Raw genomic sequence first — 20,927 nt, 5'->3', positions numbered from 1 at the left:
ATCTATCTATCTATCTATCTATCTATCTATCTATCTATCTACCTATCTATCTATCTATCTATCTATCTATCTATCTATCTATCTATCTATCTGTCTGTCTGTCTGTCTGTCTGTCTGTCTGTCTGTCTGTCTGTCTGTCTGTCTATCTATCTATCTATCTATCTATCTATCTATCTATCTATCTATCTATCTATCTGTCTGTCTGTCTGTCTGTCTGTCTGTCTGTCTGTCTGTCTGTCTGTCTATCTATCTGTCTATCTGTCTGTCTGTCTGTCTGTCTGTCTGTCTATCTATCTCTGTATCTATCTATCTCTGTCTGTCTGTCTGTCTGTCTGTCTGTCTGTCTGTCTGTCTGTCTGTCTGTCTGTCTGTCTGTCTGTCTGTCTCTCTATCTATCTATCTATCTACCTATCTACCTATCTATCTATCTATCTATCTATCTATCTATCTATCTATCTATCTATCTATCTATCTATCTATCTATCTATCTATCTATCTATCTATCTCTATTGGTTTTTTTTTGTCAGATGCAAAGAAGATCGTCTTCATTTCCACGATTTTTGCTTTAAGCGCCTGAATGAAATATTTCGAACTGTTACTTTGATGAAAGCTTTCTCTGGCGTCTCTTCTCGTTTGTCGTGGCTCCGGCGCTCGCTGCCTCCGCAGCCACATGAGGGCGGTTCGCACAGATGCAGTTTATCTGTCAGATTAGTTATCAAAGTGCCATCTGAGTGCAGCACATTGCCGCCAAAAAGCAACTAGTGTTATTTCTCGAGTGCCTTCGTATATAAAGGCCGAGGAAAAAGAGTCAGCTTTGGCAATAGCTGATTAGATTAGGAACGTTTTGGCACTTTAGCTTTCATTTAGATCCTATTAATATACTTTCCAGCATGCGTGAGTCAGCCAGTCTGGTGGCCTTATCTATCATCTGTGAGCATGGAACACAGAATTAACGCTGATGAAATACAATCTCATTTTTCCGTTTAATCCTCTCCGAACACATGTAGCTGGAGTGGAAAGAGCACTCGTATCCTGAGAGAATTAGAGCTGCCCTGAGAATACAGTCCTCTGATGAAAGTGAAAGTCCTCCGTTCAACATTAATGCATTAACTTTTAATACTATAATTCTGATGCCAAATGTGCTAAAAGGGTTTACGGTCCAGTTTTAGTTGCACAAATAGCGGCGGTCAGAAATGAACCGACAAATCATTTTGAGCGAATCATTCTCAACCTCGAAATGTTCAAATATGCATGACTGTGTATAACACCCAATGCAAGCAGAGAAACTCCAACCCCAACAAGCCGGAACGCTCAATACATTGAGGTGTACAACTGGCTCGAAAGGAACGAATCACCCAAAGGAGTCGCTTTGCCCAGGACAAATGCACAAATGCCCACAGACTATTGTGTCTATGAAAAAGAACTTCCAGCAGAAATGACCTTTGCTACTTTGGTTTCCTCTCTTTACCTCCAGTTTTCTCCTTCAGTCACGACTCTTAAGGTCACTGACGGAAACCTATCATGGAATGACTGGCGATCAATACTAGGATCACCTGTCGTGGCTGTATTTTCCTCTATTCAGCCACGTAATGAAATTGTGATTAGAGCGGAAAACTGAAGATAAGGCAGAAAAAGGGAGCGGTAATAAACATTAGCCTGATGCTGATACTTGGTTCTTCCCATTAAAAAACCCTGCACCGCCGAGTGATGTGGCTTCCTGCTTGTTCTCACCGGGTGTTCTGTCCGCTCTACTTTTCAGCACCATTGACTGCAGTTGGACGGATATAGACGCACTTTCAACACCATCCAACACCACCATCCTCTCAGCACCACCCACTTAAAGGATGGTTTCACCATCCTTTAAGTGGGACTGAGAAAGTGTCCCTTTTGTTTCATTCAGTTCGGAAATAGATGAAAATAAATACATCTACAATTAAAACACAATGCTATTATTTGTTTCCGCTTGCTTGTTTTCGATTTGAGATGGTTTGATTGCACAGCGGAGCAGAAATTGCTTCTAAACTTTTGATTGGATAGGCAAGACGCACGTATATTGTTTGTGGTAGATCATGTTTGTGTGCTCGGCGCAGGGCACCCTGCTGACGCCAACAGGCCGCCAGATATATGGGCCCTCCACCAACCCCCGGCATCCGGGGCACCTACCGCAGAGAGGCCGCGCAGCAGGAGCAAGGGCCGACAGCCGCCCCTTGCACCCCAACCCACACCCACAACAGCAAGGGGCCCCGGAAGGCACCCGGCAGCACTCTCCGCAGTCCCACAGCATGCCAGAAACCACCAGGCTCAAGCCACCAGGCCTCCAGACCAGCCGGCAAGGGGCCCACCCGGCCACCCCCCGGCCAACCACACCCCCACACCAACCCACTGTGTGCCGTTGGCAGTTGCAGTTAAAATTGCAGGGTGTGGGGGTACGAGTCCTCCAAGCAAGTCGAACCCGAATCACTTGCACCGCTCCTCCCCCTGCTGGTCTGGTGGATTGTTGTTCGGAGTAAGATTTGTGTGCCAGTGTATGTGTTCTAGGCTAATATGAGTGGAATTAAAATTTCGGGATGGATGAGAAGCACGCCGGGACGGGCAAATTCGCAGCCGCCCGCCACCTCCCCACCCACATAGCTCACACCCCACCCGCCCTGCAAACCCTCGGCCTATTGTGTGATGTATGTACTAGGTATGAGTTTTGGCGCTGGGAGAGATAGGCGAAGCGCAGCTAGATCGACGCAGACTTCCACCCGACCACGCCAAAGCACGCCCACCTCCCTACCCGGAGGTACACAACGCACAGCAACCAGCCATGGCACAGAGCGCCTCTGCCATGCTGGGCAGCTCAACGCCCCCATCAGGCCCCTGGTCAACCCCCGGCCGCTGTGCATGCGGACCCCAGAACAGGCCCAAGAGCGGCAGAGGACAGGTACCCAGGCAACCCGGTGCGACATCAGGAGTCCGCCCCCCCACCGAGGGAGACCATATGCTGAGCCGCACGCCGAGCACACCCGGCCAGTGGGTCTCTCCCATTTTCAACATCTGTAAGATTTGAAAAATATTTTCGTGTGGGCCAGCCGACACCTTAAAATTAGATTTATTTTGGATAAGTTGTAACATGCCACTGCTTGTTTAGGTTAAAAAACAGTTTGTGCAATTTGTACGAGTCAAAATAATGTTTTTTAGGAGCTTTTGAGACAGGTGAAACTGTATAAATAGGGTCAAAGGGTTAATTAAAAAAAATGAATTAATTACTTAATTTCAAATAACTTGACATGAACATTTCATTTCCGTTGTTTTTTTTTTGGTGAGATTTAAATGCATGTCTTTAAAGACCGAGCCTCGCTGAGTACGGTTATTAACAGGGTTTCTCAGCGTGCACACACAGAAGGGTTACTCAGAGTTTTTGGGGCGGCATTTAGAGAACCAGGTCACACACTGTGTCCAAAATGGAGCAATTCAGCCGTCATTAGGGGTGCATGCTAATTTAATCAGGATATTCAAAGGTCAATGGGATGCAAAGGAACAAATCACTCACGCTTTGATCCCTGGGCACATTACGTCAACACCATTAGTTCCCTTCTCTCCACATTTCAAGTGGGTAAAAAAAATATCCCCCTTTATTTGGAGGATAGAAAATTCTACGCAAGTCAGTTTGCGTTGCAATGGATTCAGCTTTCAAAGTCCTTTCTTATATCAACATTGGGCTATTTTTTCTGTTTCAAATGAAAGACCGAAACATTTTCGGAGGAATTACGTATCACACATTTCTGGGGGAAAAAAATTGATTTCACATTTCTGGAGTTTATTTTCGGACCTGTTCTCCATCTTGGCGTTCAGGGGTCTTCAATCCTGGCGGTGTAATAATTTGTGGGTTTTTTTATGGGTATTTGATGGCCACAGTCCCAGGGAGTTTTGTTTTCCAAAAGACCAGAATTTGCCGCGTGTAAAACTTTAATTGTGTGAATATCGTGCTCCCGCAGGGGATGTTAAAAGTTTGCTTTCTGGTCTCCGCTAATGATCTACATGTCAAACAGAATGCACATCAAAAGGTTGAGCACAGGAGAAGCTCGCCTCCGCACTGCGCTCGGCCAAGATGGGGGAAGTGGAAATCCCAAGTGTGAGTCAAGTAATGCTAAATATAATCATGTGTTATGAGTTGTGCCAATAATTCAGTAAGTTCAAATAGAGTAGCGAGCAGAGGAACAGCAGTTTGCCAGGTACCAGCGACGTTACAATGAATAAGAACACTGTTTCTCAACCACTAGTGCGCTGTGAAAATGTTTCAAATTCCACTTCAATACATAAATAATGGAAACTAGCTCTTGTGTTGGAAATTGGATGTTGCAGGGCTGCAATAATTCATCCAACTCCTCAGTTCCAAACAGAAAAGAAGCTCTGTGTTTCACTCCGAAAGTGACGACTATTCTTAGTGATGAAAGGTTCGACTCTTTATTGAGATTTGGCTCTTGATCAGTCACTCAGTGAAAAGAGTCGCTCACTTTTACGACTCTTGGTTTCGTTTGGTGCAGCGAGGAGCAAGGGAGGACTTCCCGAATCATGAACCACAGTCAGGAGGCGGCTTTGGGTTGTTAAAGAATCATTGAATTCAATCGGAATTATTTATTTTTGGTGGAATGCGAAGAGTAAATCGATCACATTCAATATGAATTACGGCAAATACTGAGACCTTTTTAGTCGCCATTAATTATTCAATTGCTCGCCAAGTCTTTTGCTGGAATGACTCCCGACTTATTTAAAAGAGTTGCATCCAGGCCGAGTTGCATTTCAGGCCATGATGAGCACATACATATGGGTTTCTGACATGTTGTGACATTTTTTAGTGGTTAACAGGATAGCTGTATACCACCATTCCTGTACACGGGAATATTTAATTGTACAATGTGCGACATGGAAGACTGAGTTAGGAGACGACGGGCCACAAGTTATTAGACACTTGGATTTAAGCGGGATCGGATTGTTTTGTGTGTGTGTCATGTACATATCAGGGGAATGGACCATTAAAGTTATATTATGTGATAACAATGAACAGAAACTCAGAGCGGCTATTATTGCCACAGTCCATTCCTTTTCAACATCCCATCGCTCTTTCTTTATAAGGATGATTTGATATGGACCAGAGAATATTATGTCTGCAGTGAGAGCGTGCATTATAGATAAATATTATCCAGTCAATTGATTTGAGAGCCAATTCAAACTGACCGGCTCTGACTCACAGATCAATAGATAGAGAGGTGGACAGATATATATATATATATATATATATATATATATATATATATATAAATTTGAAGTGTGAGGCTGACACTCGCGAGGGAAGGTGACATTTCAGTGATAATGAGGGACAGTTGACGCCTGGATGAAAGCGCTCCACAGTTCAGCTTTGGCCACGAGCGCCTCAGATCGGCTGGAAAGGAGGGTTAACCACCAACGCTTCTCCTGCCCTTTGAGTCTCGCAAAGTCAAGCCACTCCCGCCCCCCGCCTCCCCGCCTGCCGAAAAAGCACCGGGATGACGTCCATGTCTAACTTGAGATCTGGTGTCAATCTGCGTCTAATGAGCAATGTGGTGGGGATTCAGAGCGTTGGAAATCAATCACTTCTAATACCGCGGCGCGCCTGAGAAACTCCAATTTGTCAGCTAATTTCAGGTTAATGAAGTCCCCGTTTGCGGTTTATTTGTAGTCCGCACGCAGCATCTCACAAATTAATCAAAACATCAATCACATATATAGATGTGTATTTATTTGCTCTTGTTCTTTCCTCCTCCAGTCCCTGCACGGATCACCAACATCTCCAGGGATGTGACGGTGAACGAGGGCAGCAGCGTGGAGCTGCTGTGCCTGGCCATCGGCCGCCCCGAGCCCAGCGTCATGTGGAAGTACCACAGCACCAGAGGTGAGCAACGCCGCCTCCGCACCCAATTATTTACCTCCGTCGCCCACCGCCAACCGGGGGTGGGGTGAAAAAAAAAATGACCCTTTTTTTCCTCCTGCACCCCCCCCCCCCCCCGGAAACAAGTTTTCCGCTTGTAATGAATATTGTCAAACAGAGCTGCAGTCTGAAGTCGGCTCGGTCCGTCCTCCCACGCGAGGTGCCCCAGATGTCGAGATGTCGACGTTCCCACACAACGTGCACCTTCAGCGCTTGTTTCACACGAATATCGGGCCACGTGAACACCCCCACCCCGCGCCCCGCTCCCCTATCCTCCATCCGCCCTCCATCCTTTCTTTTCCTGTGCTGGTCAAATCTACAGCGCTTTTTGTCTTAACGCCGGCAGACTGGAAAGGTCCTGCCAGGCTTTCAATCTTTGCCGCTTTCCGTTCGCCGACGTGGCGGCTTGGAGGATTGGAGGAATGGAGGACGCGACGCCCAACGACCTGTCGCTCGAGGGCGGTGCTTTGGATGGAGGAGTTGTGAGCTGAGTGCGTCAGGGAAGGGCAGCTGGTCTGGTCTGGTCTTGTTTGGTCTGGTTTGGTCTGGTCTGGTCCGGTTTGGTCTGGTCTGGTCCGGTTTGGTCTGGTCTGGTCTGGTCTGGTCTGGTCTGGTCTGGTCTGTGGACCAGACCAAACCAGTGTGTCGTTGTGTCGGCCCCTTCTTTCCGAGCGTCGGGCCCTATGAGTCGTGCACAGCCTCTCTAGGATCAGAAGTTCTGGCCCTCGCGCTTGTGGCCCTGGCTATTCTTGGCTTCTCGGCTTCCATTCATTAAACACTTCTCTCATTCTTCAGATTTACGAGGTTTAATAAATCAAACCGTTAAATTAAAAAGGCTCCTCCACAAAGCCGTGGGCAGATGGCGCCATTGGCCTCATTAGCTCCATTGACCCCATTGGCCCCACTGGCCCCATTGGCCCTGTTGGCTCCATTGGCCCCATTGGCCCTGTTGGCTCCCTTGACTCTACTGTCCTGTGGCCCCCTTTGGCTCCATTGGCCCTATTGGCCCAATTGGCTCCATTGACCCCATTGGCCCCGTTGGCCCTGTTGGCCCCGTTGGCATTATTTGCTCCATTAGTTCGATTGGCTCAATTGACCCCATTAACCCCGTTGGCCCTGTTGGCCCCGTTGGTCCCATTGGCTCCATTGGCTCCATTGGCTCTGTTGGTCCCATTAGCCCCATTGTTCCCATTAGCCCCATTGGCCCCATTCGCTCCATTGACCCCATTGACCCCATAGGCTCCATTGGCCCCATTGGCCCCATTCTCTTCATTGACCCCATTGGCCCCATTGGCCTTGTTGGTGCCATTGGCTACATTGGCTCCACTGACTTCACTGGCCCCATTGGCTCCATTGACCTTCTTGGCCATATTTGCTCCATTGACTGCATTGTCCCATTGACCCCATTGACTCCATTGGCCTTATTGGTTCCATTGGCCCTATTGCCTCCATTGACCTTGTTGGCCCTGTTGGCTCTATTGGCCCCATTGGCCTTATTTGCTCCACTGACTTCACTGGCTCCATTGACCCCATTGGCCCTGTTGGCCCTATTGGCTCAATTAACCCTATTGGCTCAATTGTCTCAATTAGCCCATTGGCCCCGTTGGTCCCACTTGCTCCATTGGCCCCATTTGCTCCATTGACCCCATTGACCCCACCGGCTCCATTGGCTCCATTGGCCCCATTCTCCCATTGACCCCATTGGCCCCATTTGCCCTGTTGGTCCCATTAGCACCATTGGCTCCACTGGCTCTATTGGCCTTATTGGCCCTATTGCCTCCATTGACTGCATTGTTCCATCGACCCCATTGGCTGCATTGGCCCTATTGGCTCCATTGGGCCTTTTAGCTTCATTGACCCCATTGGTCCCATTGGCTCTATTGGCCCTATTGGCCTTATTGGCTCCATTAACTCCATTGGCCTCCTTGGCTCCATTGGGCCCATTAGCCCTGTTGGCTCCATTGGCTCCATTGGCCCCATTGTACCCTTGGCCCCATTGGCCCTCTTAGCCATGTTGGCTCCATTGGCCCCATTAGCTCCATTGACTCCCTTGGTGCCACTGGCCCTGTTGGCCATGTTGGCTCCAATGGCCCCATCGGCTCCATCGGCCCCATCGGCTCCACCCTAATATACGAGATAATTCTCCAGCAGAAGGGACGGATTTTTGATGGATGCCGTGTCCGTCGGCAGCCGCCGGGACGGACGCATCGCATCAATTGTTGTGTCAAATATGAAGAAATGTAATCACTCCTGAGAGGCAATATCCAGGCGGAGACAGCGGCCTGTCCTAGGTGTGTGTGCGTGCGCCGGTGCGTGCGCCGGTGCGTGCGCGTGTGCTCGTGTGTGTGTGTTACTGTCAGCTGAGGAGATAATGGCTTTTCTTGTGTGACATTTCTCTGTGTACCACTAATGAAAAGAGAGAAGATGTGGGAGACAGCCAGAGACATTCCGGTTTCGGCAGCGAGAGGCTAAAATGTTCCTTTTTTTTTTTTTTTTTCCCCCGCGAGTGGCATTTTCCCCCGGCCGGTTCGCCACCGCCACCGCCACCGCCACCGCTCGCCTTTTCTCTTTTCTCGCTTTTTCCGCTTTTCTCTTTCCCCCCCCCCCCCTGTGTTTGTCGCCGGCGATAACGGACAATTCCCCGGGAAGGACAGTGTTTGTGTCTGTCGGCAAATGCCACCGGAGCGGGCGGCCTCCTTCCTCCGCTCGAGTTACCGCGCATTCGCCGGAGAAGCTGCAGTCAGAGGGCAGTGGCGTCGGGCTGCTGTGTCCGCTTACTGCAAAAAGACGTGTTTTTCTGTGTCGAACCCCGTGCGCCGCTGAAACCTCCACAACGCGAGAGCGATCGGGCTGCGTGAGCCTCGGATGGAACCAGGTCAAGTCGTTCAGTTTAAAACCTGAAATGATAAAGACAACGCCGAAGAAAGTCAGAATCTTTGTCGAAAACCCGTCACTGAAGTACACGCGCATGAGCACAGAATAAGATAAGACTTTATTCATCCCAGGAGGGAAACGCAGTGTTACAGAGTGTAAACAGTGCAGTCGAGAAAGACATAACACATTTACTACTACACACTACTACACTCCTACACTATCTACACACCACTACACTACTACACCATCTGCAATACTACACTACTACTACACACTACTACACTACTACACCATCTACACTACTACACTACTACAACACACGACACTGTCTACACACTGCTACACTACTACATTACTATACACTATTATACTACTACACTAATACATGATATACACACTACCACACACTACTACACTATCTACACTATCTACACACTACTACACTACTACCCTACTACTACACCATCTCAATACTACTACACTACTACTCACTACTACACTATCAGCACTCTACTACACACTACTACACTATCTACACACTACTACACACTACTACTACACTGCTACACTATCTACACATTACTAAACTACTACACACTACCCCTACACGACTACACTATCTACACACCAATACACTACTACACTACTTCACACTACTACTACACTACTACACTCTCTACAGTTCTACTATACGATCTACACACTACTACAATACAACTACACTACTACACACTACTACACTGCTACACTATCTACACGCTACTACACATAACTGCGCTATCTACAAAGTTAACATGAAGTAGCACTGTGCTAACTAGTAGCGCTATGCTAACTAACAGCTCGATGCTAACTAGTAATACCATCCTAACTCGTGGCATTGGACTAGTAGCTCTATGCTACCTAGTAGCTATCTGCTAACTATGTAGTAGCACCATGCTAACTAGTGGTATTGTGCTAACTAGTAGCTCTATTCTAACCAGTAGCAGTACCAGTAGTATATTAACTAATACTAAGTAGTGACTAGTGAGTCAAATATGTGGCAGTTACTCTCCAGTTCAAGTTAAGTCTAAGTAGCAGTTACAGTATTACAGCATTACTAATTAAAGTGCAGTCGAGTCATACAGTAGTAACAACAGTCAAAAGTCATATAATATAACAGCAGTCCATCATAACAGCCTTAATGGGTGATGGTGCTAATGATCCGAATAAAACAGTCCTACGCCGCCCGAAAAAGTAACAAGCTCATATTTACTCTCCAAGGTGGTATCACGTGTCATCCAGAGTTGCAGTCCAGGGTGCTATTATCGGAGTGTGTCTGTGCAGTGGAATAGTTGTGTGTGTGTGTGTGTGTGTGTGTGTGTGTGTGTGTTTTACCGCGCTCTCAGAAGGAACGCAGTTAATGAGGGATCCCCACATGTCAGCTCAGGGAGATGTGAGGGGAGGCGCCGACACTGTAGTTTGAATTATGGGGGGAACTTGGACCGCACCAAAAATAAAAAATAAAAGAAGTTGGAGGGAGGTCGCAATGTTTATATATCCTTCTTGCCTCCAATTGTAAGCATCACAGTATGTTCCCCAAATTCAAGCCCGGACGGGTCTTGTAATACGATTTCGGACACCCCTAAAGCGGACCGGGCCATCACGCCGGGCATCGGGCTCGTCAGCTCCGATCGGACCCATCCAAGCAAATAAAAACAGTGTTTTTATTGTAGCTCTCGTGTTCGACAAAAGCCGCCACAAAATGCCAGGCACCGCGCCTGACGGGGACGCTTCCGCCGCCGCTGGGGATACTCGTCGTTGTGCCACTGGCGCCCCGGTTGACGCGTCCGCCGCCCTCCTCCACTTAACGCGCGAGCGCTGTCAGTTTCTCGGCGCAGGCAATGTTTTTCCGCCGCGCGTACGGTACGGGCCTTTGTGCCGTTTTTTTTTTTTGTTTTTTTTATAAGCCGGCGAGCTCGCGCCACCGTAAATTATTCAAGAGTGGGGGGGGGGTGGTGGTGGTGGTGGGGGGGTCCACTTAATCTTGGCTCCTGGCTGGCTGAAAGGATTAGACGATAGACGGACGGCAGGGTGGGGTGTGGGGGTGCGGAGCGGGGGGGCGCATTATATTCAAAGGAAGATACAATTCGGATCAATTTCCCCCCCATTAAGGCTCATTAAACTGAAGCGTTTACAGATGTAACGGTTGGAACGGGTTCACTGCGTCATCAATTACCACCTCCAAACGGCGTTGGGCGGCCTTCGAGGCGTCCACCAGTTATTCCTGGTCCGGGAAAATATATGGAACGTTATCCCGCCATCGCCGGCGATTCCCTTTGTATGTTTATTTATCTGTGGTTTGTTTGTTTTTTTGTTTTCCCCGCACAGTCAGGCGGAGGAGATGGCTCGGCGGAAATAAAAATGAGTAAGACCTCCGAATGGAAAATCAATCTCTATTTAGGCGGCGCGGTGGCTTGCCCGAGACAACCTGCAGCGCCGCAGACGGATGCTGACAGGTTCTTGAGGAGCGTTCCGAGGCGCGCCATTCATTCTTCTCGGCGCCCGACGCCCGGGTCTGTTTCCTCGCTGGCGGAGGGGGCGTTTGTTTGGGCGGAGGCAGTTGGTGTGAACGAGGCTGTCGGAGGGGGCACGGCGAGGTTCCTTCCCCCGGGCCCCCCGGACCAAACGCGGGCTCCCAAAGTAAAACGGTTTGGATGGCGACTTTAAAACTTAGGGCTTCAGAAGGGGGATAAGAATAATAAACTTCATTCGTACGGCGGCTTTCATACACGGCATGCAACTCCGCCCGCTTGACACGAACAGGTACCGATCAAATAGCTGAGCGCATTTAATAAACAAAAAGGTCAATTCAGACGTTGCAGGGTCACCGTCGATCGTCGGCGAATGATTTCTCTTTAAATATTGGTCTTGAATTGACTTAATCCTCGAATAATTAATGGTCCTCGGCGCAGTGGCGCTGTTCTTTTTTGTTTTAGTCGGGGATGATCCTCTATGCTTCGATTCAAGCGTTTCCAAAACGCCCGTCAGTCGTGTTGTCAGCCGGGATGTCTGAAGTGTCCCGCCGGTATTTTCGATGTGGATCCTGGACCGCAGCCCCGTCACCTTTGAACCCCTCATTCGCACGCAGCCCCGCCTGGATAGCGGAGCTCAGCCACGGTCGTGAACGTCGGCGCTGATGCGTTACTGTGGCGCAAATAATCGAATCGCCTTTTCGGCTCATGCGACGGGGCGGTCACGGTCCGTTTGAAATATATAAAAGGGCGATCTCGCAGTTCATCGAGGTTTTGTCATGAAATCACCCGATTATCCACCTTCAATCTGCGACGAGGAAAAGTGACGAGAGGCATCGATTGCGGCCGTGTTATTGTTGTTTTTTTTGTTTTGGTTTTATCACGACCAGCGATCAGGAATGCACAACCCTTGTTGTTGTTGTTCTTCTTCTTCTTATTATTATTATTATTATTCTTCGTCCTCTTCTTCTTCTTCTTCCTTCTCCTCCTCCTCCCTTGGTATCTCTTATTTGTTTGACATGATCAAATCGGCCAATTAGAAAACAGAAAGAAAGATGCTTGAGGTAGTATAAGGGGACGCATTCTGTGAATTTTCATCGCTTTTTTTTTTTGTACCGCTTCCTCGTGGTTTTGAATCTTACACTCGGGCGAGGACTTATTAGTCTTGCGATTCAGGTTTTCGTGTCTCCATAGCAACAGCCGATGAGCGTCATGGGTTTTGTAGTAGGTACAAGCATTTCAGCCACCGCACTGACAGGAAAATAAGCTTCAGAGTTGCAACACTGGAGGGGAGGCCCTGTCGTCCTCTATTTACAGCCTGGTCTCATGCTTTTTTTGTGCTCGCGGTCACGAAAATGATCGATTGAATCTATTGAATTGTGTCCCGGAGTATGATTGACCAGCTTTTTAAATAGCGAAATAACGAAATTCCAACCGACTCATTTGAATGGGGGGATTTTATTCGACTTCAGAAGTGAACGGGGAAGGAGGGGCGCGCGGATGCTTACACTAAAACCAAAACTGACCTGACGAGTTAGTCTGCCACCACGGGAAGGTGGGGGACCATGGATTGAAATTTAAAATGCATGGGTTTATATTCTATTCTGACAAGCACGACATAAAAGCTGTATACTGTTTTTGCTTTTTCTCCATTGAATGGTCTATTAAATTCAAGGTCGGTTTGGGAATAGGGATTTCATACCGTCAGTATGAATTTCATTCATAGACACAATTTAACTGGACATAATTATTGGTGCTTGCGTGTGCCTGTGTACCCATCAGCCGGTGCGGTGAACATTTTTACTGCACTGGCAAACTTTACATCATACCAAACAAGGTGACAGCGAGCTCCACCAATCACAGATGTCGCTGTTACACTTAGGGTTATGGGTAATGTAGTCTCCATGACATAAATAACATGACATGTTTTTCTTAAAACAAGATTGGTATCATACAGACCTTTAGGCTTCTACAGGAGCAAAAACGAATTCTTATATACATGACGTAATATTTACGCAATTATTTATAAACAATATCTATTATAAATTATAATATCAATTATTATAAATATAATCATTTAAAATGAACTCAATTATTAATAAATTATATAATATTCACCCTCATCCTAGAAACTACAAATACTACTTTGCCATTTTGTTTTGCATCTTGATACAATTGCCCCATGGGTGAAGTAGTTATATTATTATAAATATAAAAGGAAAAGAAGGTCTAGTTGAAAAACTACGTGCATATATTACTAGGGGTTAATTTGGTCGGGGAATATACCTGCACTGTCCGATTTACATATGCAATTTGCGAAGAGCAATTATTTATAAACGTTTCAAACCGTAACCCGAGCCAACTACAAAATCTACAATTCTGGGCCATTTTGTTATGCATCTTGATGCAACTGCCTCATGGTTAAAGTAGTTGTATTATTAAAAACCTGAAAATGAATTCATGGGTGAAGAACGACATGCATGTATTAGTAGGGGTTCATTTGGTCGGGGAATATACCTGCGTGGTCAGGTGTACATATGTCATTTCCAAAGCCCTGAATTATATGTTAGGGCATCTTAAGTGGCGCCCCCTATTGACACGCCCACCCTTCTAAAAGTACATGTTCGGAGCTGTCCAAATCAGTTGACCTTATTTTGGTAGCTCTTTTCATTACTGGCTTCAATCATTACTGGCTTTCAATCCCGACCTCTGGTCTGAGCCAGACCAGTCCGCTAACATCCACCTTTGCTTTCTAGTGCGAGCCGCAGTGAACGTCTGAACGTCGTCTCATATTTCCATTAATGCTCAACAGCTACGTTTGCGTGTGCGTCCCGTTATTACAGGACAAACCATTTTGAGTGATCCATCCATCCCGACTCCTGTGAAGGGTTTGGAACAGCAGAGTGTACGAAGTAGGAAAGGTCACATATATGTACCAAGTTTAAATATTGAAGAACCCACTCAATATATCAACCAACAGTTTGGGGATCGCTCAATACTTGTGGTTTGCCAGCAAAGTAAGCTTGTTTTATTCTCGTCTGGGGGGCGCCGTGCGGGCGTGGTGATCGATTTGCGTCTTTGTTTTTTACTGGCTGTTGTTCCAGAGTGTTCGGGTGAAACCCCTCCCACAAGCAAGCCAGCACAGCAGTCGGTCAACGGAGACATGCTTGTTTTGGGGACTAGACAGTATGAACAATTAATCCCTTTGCATAGAACCGTGTTGTTGGGATCTTCCACACGGAGTGATTTCCTTCCACAGATTACCCACGATGCAGTGTCTTAAAGTGACAGGCCCCGGCACTACCGGGACCCGTCTTGGAATTGTTTTTAAAAAGACAAAAATGCAACAGACATGACAATTATTTTAAATTGCCATAAATTGATATATATATTTTTTTATTTCAAGAGATGTTTTTGTTGAGTTGAGAATAAACTATTAATCTATTTAAATTATATATAATGGTGCTTTCTTTCAATAAATTACAAAGAGTTAATATCCCATGTCTGTCATTAATCACATCATAATTGTGCTGGTATTTGGGATTAGGCAAGAACTTTGCCTCCTACCGTATGTCTATTGGCTTAAAAACTTAATATACCTTTTGGCGTAATACATTAGGTGTCAAGGGTTGGGTTTAGAGGCTTAAAAGGCTATTATAAGATATACATTTTATAGTGCTTAGGTTTGCGATTTAAGTTTATTTTAATGTACATTTAGCAATTTAAACATGTCAGCCCTGCAAGTTTGTTTCCTGAGGCTTAGCAGACTACCCCACTGACAGATAATGACAGGTAATCTAGTGGAGGAGTGGTTAGGGGTGGAGTTAACAGATTTTCTTCCCGCCCATGACCTGCCTCTGATAAGTGTGTAAAAGCTCGAAATCTTGGAGGGTGGATATTCTCTGCTAGAGGAGATGAGGTGTACCAACATTCAAATAACAATGTGTTCTTCAAATATTTTCAGATTTCAGTGTATGACACATCATTTCAAAGCGTACAATCTTTGCTTTCATTATCTGTAAAAAACTGAAAAAAGGACCTGGCCGTAGCTGGGAACCAAAACACCAGACTCTGTCACAATTGTTCAAGAGGTCGAATTTTTCGATGAATTTTTTGAGAATTTTTTCCCCGACTTTAAAATAAATGTTTTTTGCCCTAATTAGACTATTATTGTCCCTGTAAAGCAAAAATAAATATTTGTTCTGATATTCCACCTCGCCAATTGCATTCTGGGAATCAAAATATATAATATAACCATTGTTATAAAACAATAAATGCAGGAAATGGGAATGTTTCGAAATTACCTGATGATTACGGGCTCATGCTATTATTGCGAGCATGAACTTAGAATGAAGCGCACGGGGTGGTTTGGGATGTTCCGGTGAAACCTCCCATTTCAAATGAACAGAGGCTAAAACCCCGGCGCTCAAAGGGACAAGCCGGTGTTTACGTCCATCTCGGAGGCAGCTCTTTGTGGCCCGTTTTAGGTTCCCCCATCTGGGATGCTGGTCCGGAGCCAGGCTCCGCGTGGGGGGTCACCGAGGAGTCATGATGCTGTTGAATATGCAGGCGCTGCAGATTTCACCGGTTTGGAGATGACAGATGATGAGCGCACTCCTCCGTGGGGTCTGGTTGTTTTTTTATAATTCCTGTATTGTCTTCTCCCCCTTTTTTTTTTGGCGCCTCTTTTTCTTTTTTGCCGTAGGCGAATGAATGGTGACCTTGCCAGCCAGGCTCTCCGGTTCCTCTCTGTTGCTGACCCGAGGCACATCTGTTGCCCGTCTCCCGCCTTTAATTAGGCATAATCTAATTTACTGTCAATCTTATCAGCAGGCTAAAAGAGAAAAAAAAATCATCACATTTATTTTTTATTGTCATTTTATGACATGATTGAATTAGTCTCAAATTGATATGTACGTTCGTGTGCTGTTTATTCACAGACTGAATAATTCTGTAAGCCGAGCTGAAATCCTTTTTTAAAAAATTTTTCAATCGGCGATAGGAAAAGGTGAAACGTTTGGAGTGATTAAAACAAATGTTTCTGCAAAGTTGCTGATTGATTTACCAGTGGACAAAATCTTCTGAGGAAAAGCAAAGTCTTTTTTCCTGTTTTCAACCACAGTGATTCCACTGTGGCGCTGCGGAATACTGCATCCTGGTTGGTCAACAGCTGCAAGGAGCAGTCAGTTAATACTGAATAATGACCCCAGAGTGACTACAACAGAAAACTTTATGCAGTGTAAAAAATACAGTTCACTGATGCAAAAAGGGATTTTTACTCATCTGGTGAATTTGGTGACATTCAACGTTAACGTAAATATTCACTGGCCTAACTTCCCGTCGCCTCCTCGGCCCCGAAACTTGTCCCAAGAGTTGCATGATTAGAACTCATCCGACTTTTTCCACAGAAACAAGCCGACTTCCGCTTTGCTTTGTTTGCTGTCGTTTGTCAGAGTCGGTGTGACGCTGGCTTCAGGGTCCCTGCGTCGGGAAGTGCTCGGGTCCCGATATAAGAGACGAAGCAGTTATCAGATTCTTCCAGGGAGAGCCTGGAGAAAGGAATTTCTTTTTGCTTTTAACAAGAAAAAATGAGTGCGGCGGAGGAGTGGAAGCCACGAGCGATATATCGAATTTGACCAAGGGCGATCGAGAGTGAGCAATGGCGGCACTTACCATGTTTTGGTATGTGCGCGGGTAATGACATATAACGGTCACACACACACACAGGGTGTCATTGTTTTCATATTTAGTACGATAACACACACATCACAAACATCCAGAAAGGGTGGTGAAATATTTAAATTGAAAAAAAGAAATGTTGTGGATTTCCGGTGGCTTTCATCTCCCACCTGAGGCATCAGGTGTGATTTGACTCTTTGCTTTCACGTTCAACAATTGTGCCAATTTTCCGAGCGCCTCTCGGAGTCCCAAAGATGAAAACCTTTCGTGGAATTGAACCGGTGGAATCGGCGTACACCCTGACGTGAAGGACGTCGCTCACATCTAACGCAGTCTCCTGCCGCTTTGTGTACATGTTGGCCGCGGGAGAAAGATTGCTTTTCATCCCGCATCCTATACGTTTGATTTTGATGCGGATAATATCTGCTCTTTATTCTGGAAATGTTTGTTTCAGTTCTGAAAAGCTATTCAGATTTGTCCTTTCTATTTAAATTTATTTTTGTTGGGTTTTTTTCCCACTTATTTTCTATTTCTGTGCATTTTCTCCATCTTTTTCCCATGAATAAAATAACACACAAATAATTGTTAAAAAAAATCCTCTGTCGTCTAGCTTTTGTGGTGCAGAAAGCTTGCTTTCGAGCTTGAACTCAACAGTTTACAACGAGAACTATAAGGCCCTCATTTCAAATATATGTATTGATTGATTTTTAATCGATTATTATTATGATTATGATTATTATTATTATTATTATTTATTTATTTATTTATTTTATTTTTTAATCAATTTTTATTTTTATTTTTTATTGTGTGTGTATATACTGTGTATATATATATATATTTTACATTATAGCAAACCTGTCCTTATAGAACATTCACCCTCTAATTGATTAGGGTTTTCTCAGTGGATTTTGTATACTTCAGACCCTCCTCTTTCAATTACAGTAATGTCATATTTTGCCGAAAAAAAAACCCCGGATAATATCTTGAACTGTTTTGTCGTCCCAGTGTTTATACAGAACATTTTCTGTCTCATTGCATTCTCTATCGGATCCAATAGACCATTAGAATCCAATATGGCTGCCGAACTATCATTCACTCCTCTTGTCTATTTTTTCTGCGGCAAGACAAGGCACTGAAGCCCAGCACCAGTGATGCATTGAGAGATAGTTTACTCTAGAAGTAAGGAACAAGTCAAATGATCGCAGAACGGCCGCTGTCCCTGACAGAGGAAATCTATTTGTCGAGGTTAAAATATGTGCTGTCTGTTTGTTATGACAGTGTAACGGGGAACCAGCATTTTGCCGCCAACCCCCTCCATCCATTAGAGCTTGTCAGAGTCGTTTCTCGGTGAAGAGACAAAAAGCATCCTCGCTAAACCACAAGGCCGCGCGTTTTGCAGATACGCATTCACGACATATGTGGGGTCTGGCATTTTTCCCTGCAAGTAAAAACATAAAAATAAGATGAAAGAAAAATATACCTCCACCGCGTTCGAGATGGAAGAATAATTCAATTTGTGGATGAAAAAAAAGTTGTGTTTGAAAGTTGTTTGTTTTTGTTAAATCTTTGTCTTTGTTTGGTTATATGAATGTCTGGCGCACACAATTGGTCTATATTGGTCATAATTGAAAGATAGTGGCCATAGTGGATAGGTCAATAGTGAAAAGTGTGATTACGACTGAGAGACGTTCCCCGGTACAAGAGGAGTTTCCTCATTCTATTGTTTACAATTAAAGCGTCTTCAATGAGCAAAGAGTGAAGGCTTGAGCGTCGTCGCTTAGCGGTTGAATTGACTCGCTTCTTGAGAGCAATCTGCAGAGGCTGCCAGGGAAATTTGTTTTCGCATGTTGTTCAAGGTGTGTCAATTTATAACTCTCCTCTATCTTCCCGGGCACAGTGTATGTTTTTGAATGAGAATTTTAACCTGTACGGTGAGTTGTAACAGCAGTGGTGAGAGCGCTGATAGACATTCTGCCGTTATACCCAAACCAAGAATGCAGGAATCCCAGTGGCCACAAAAATGATGTGTGGCCCGCAGAACGAGTTCTGTCAGACAACTGGACGGCGCCACATGCTTCTTATAGTGGCCGGCCTACTTCTGCAGCCTGTCCCTCCTGCTCCCTCCACCTCCCCTGCATCCACCTGTCGGGCTCTACTCTTCTATCCAGTGGGGGGATTCAAGCTCATCACTCCGGTGTTTCTAGCTTAATAAGCATGACTGTGGTTGCTGTGCACCTCACTGGGAGTGGTGAGCGGTAGAGCCCAGACCCCACACTCAAACTATGCTAAATAAACAATCAATTTTAAAGTAAATCTCGAAGTCGGCTGTCAGAAACGCCGCGCAATCCTATGTTTCATTTGCTCTGCTGTGGGAATTTATTGCGGCTTGATTGGCAGGCACACTTTGGCATATAGTCATTTTTGTCCTTTAAACAAGACAAAAATGACTGCTCCTCGAAAACCAGATCCCTGCGTTAGCAGCGACCTCCCCATCGCTTGGGACTTCATTGCCGCCTGATTGGCGATGACATTGTAAATTCATTGTCAATTACGTTGAATCCCCAGAAACCCAAACGGCTGAACCCAGCGAGCATACGGGGTAAAATCATGTTTGCTGATGATTTCGAGTTGTGTGCATTCGACTACATTCGCTGGCGGATGGAGTCTCGGTGGTAACGAGACTTCCCAACGTTAGAAAATGCAAAAAAAAAAGTACTTTTGGGACATAAAGTACTGGGCGAGCGTCCTTTAATTGGCCAAATGCACTTACAGCGTACAGGTGCTGTTTGGCAAAGAGATGGGGCGAAGTCAAGTGTGGTTTGCGGATGCTGTACTTTTGTGTTGATTGACATTTGTGTGTGTGTGTGTGTGTGTGTGTGTGTGTGTGTGTGTGTGTGTGTGTGTGTGTGTGTGTGTGTGTGTGTGTGTGTGTGTGTGTGTGTGTGTGTGTGTGTGTGTGTGCGTGTGCGTGCATGTGGCACTCTATTGAGGGGGCTTGCGAGCAGGGCTTACTCACCCAATCGCCCACACACATCGGCAAAAGGCTGCGGGAGGGAAAAGTCAGAGGGAAAAGTCGAAGCAAGAGGCGAAAAATGATGAAAAGTTGGAGACGTGGAAAACGGAGGAAGGGGAGAAGAAGGGGGAAAGGAAAGGCGTGAGGGGCAGGAGGGTAGGGCCGAGGGGGAGCCTTGTAGCGGGCTGGTATCCAGGGCGTCCTCCAGGCCAGAGACAGGTGCGCGACCGTCCTCCATCATTAATCACAGACAAAACGCCGCTAATTCCTCTCTGAGCCCTCCTCATTAATAACCCATCGTAGGTGGACCTGTCCGCACTCACGCCACTTCTTTCTCTCTTTATTTCCTTCTTTCTTTCTTTCTTTCTTTCTCTCTTTCCTCCCCCCCTTCCTCCTCTCACACTGGAGGGGAATGGACGGGTCTCACGCGCTTTCCTTCTGACTGGTGGAGGGGGCGACAAGCGCCGCTGTTTTCTTATTAATTGCCGTACACCCGTGATAGATTGTTCAACTTATCGGGGGGCGAAACCCTTTGGTTCATGAAGCGGGGGGGACATCGGATATCCTTTCGAAATGTTTGTTTGGAACTTCTACGCGTTTATCTGTGAAATGCACCTGCGTTTCTTCCATAAAGACAAGAGTTTCCGATGTGTTTTTGCAATGAAATTATCCCACAGCACTAAACCGCTAAAATACTCAGAAACATGTAGAACTGAGCTTATTATTATGGACGACTAATGGTGATGCCACACTCAAACAAATGAATGAGTTGGGAGTCACTCCACTAAAAGAGTGAATCTTTAACTCACGAACTGAAAATTATCACTGACGGCTAAATTAAAAGGTCCAAGGCTAAAATGGCCAAGGCATTTGGCATAATTCACATTGAATATAACTGATC

The 20,927-nt window shown here is 45.8% G+C and overlaps 1 protein-coding gene across 1 annotated transcript in view; it reads left to right on the top strand.

Annotated features, from left to right (window-relative positions):
• The window catches only part of opcml (opioid binding protein/cell adhesion molecule-like), a 143,015-nt gene that overhangs the window by 90,543 nt on the left and 31,545 nt on the right, over window positions 1–20,927 (top strand). Inside the window, exon 3 of the mRNA XM_080014178.1 lies at window positions 5,789–5,914. Coding sequence (XP_079870304.1) covers window positions 5,789–5,914 — 126 coding nt within the window. The remainder of the gene's footprint in view (window positions 1–5,788; window positions 5,915–20,927) is intronic.

The sequence above is a fragment of the Zeus faber genome (genome assembly GCF_960531495.2).
Source record: "Zeus faber genome assembly, chromosome: 14".
NCBI classification, from domain to species: Eukaryota; Metazoa; Chordata; class Actinopteri; order Zeiformes; family Zeidae; genus Zeus; species Zeus faber.
Note: the sequence above shows the minus strand (reverse complement) of the source record. Positions and strands in the feature narration are given on the sequence as shown.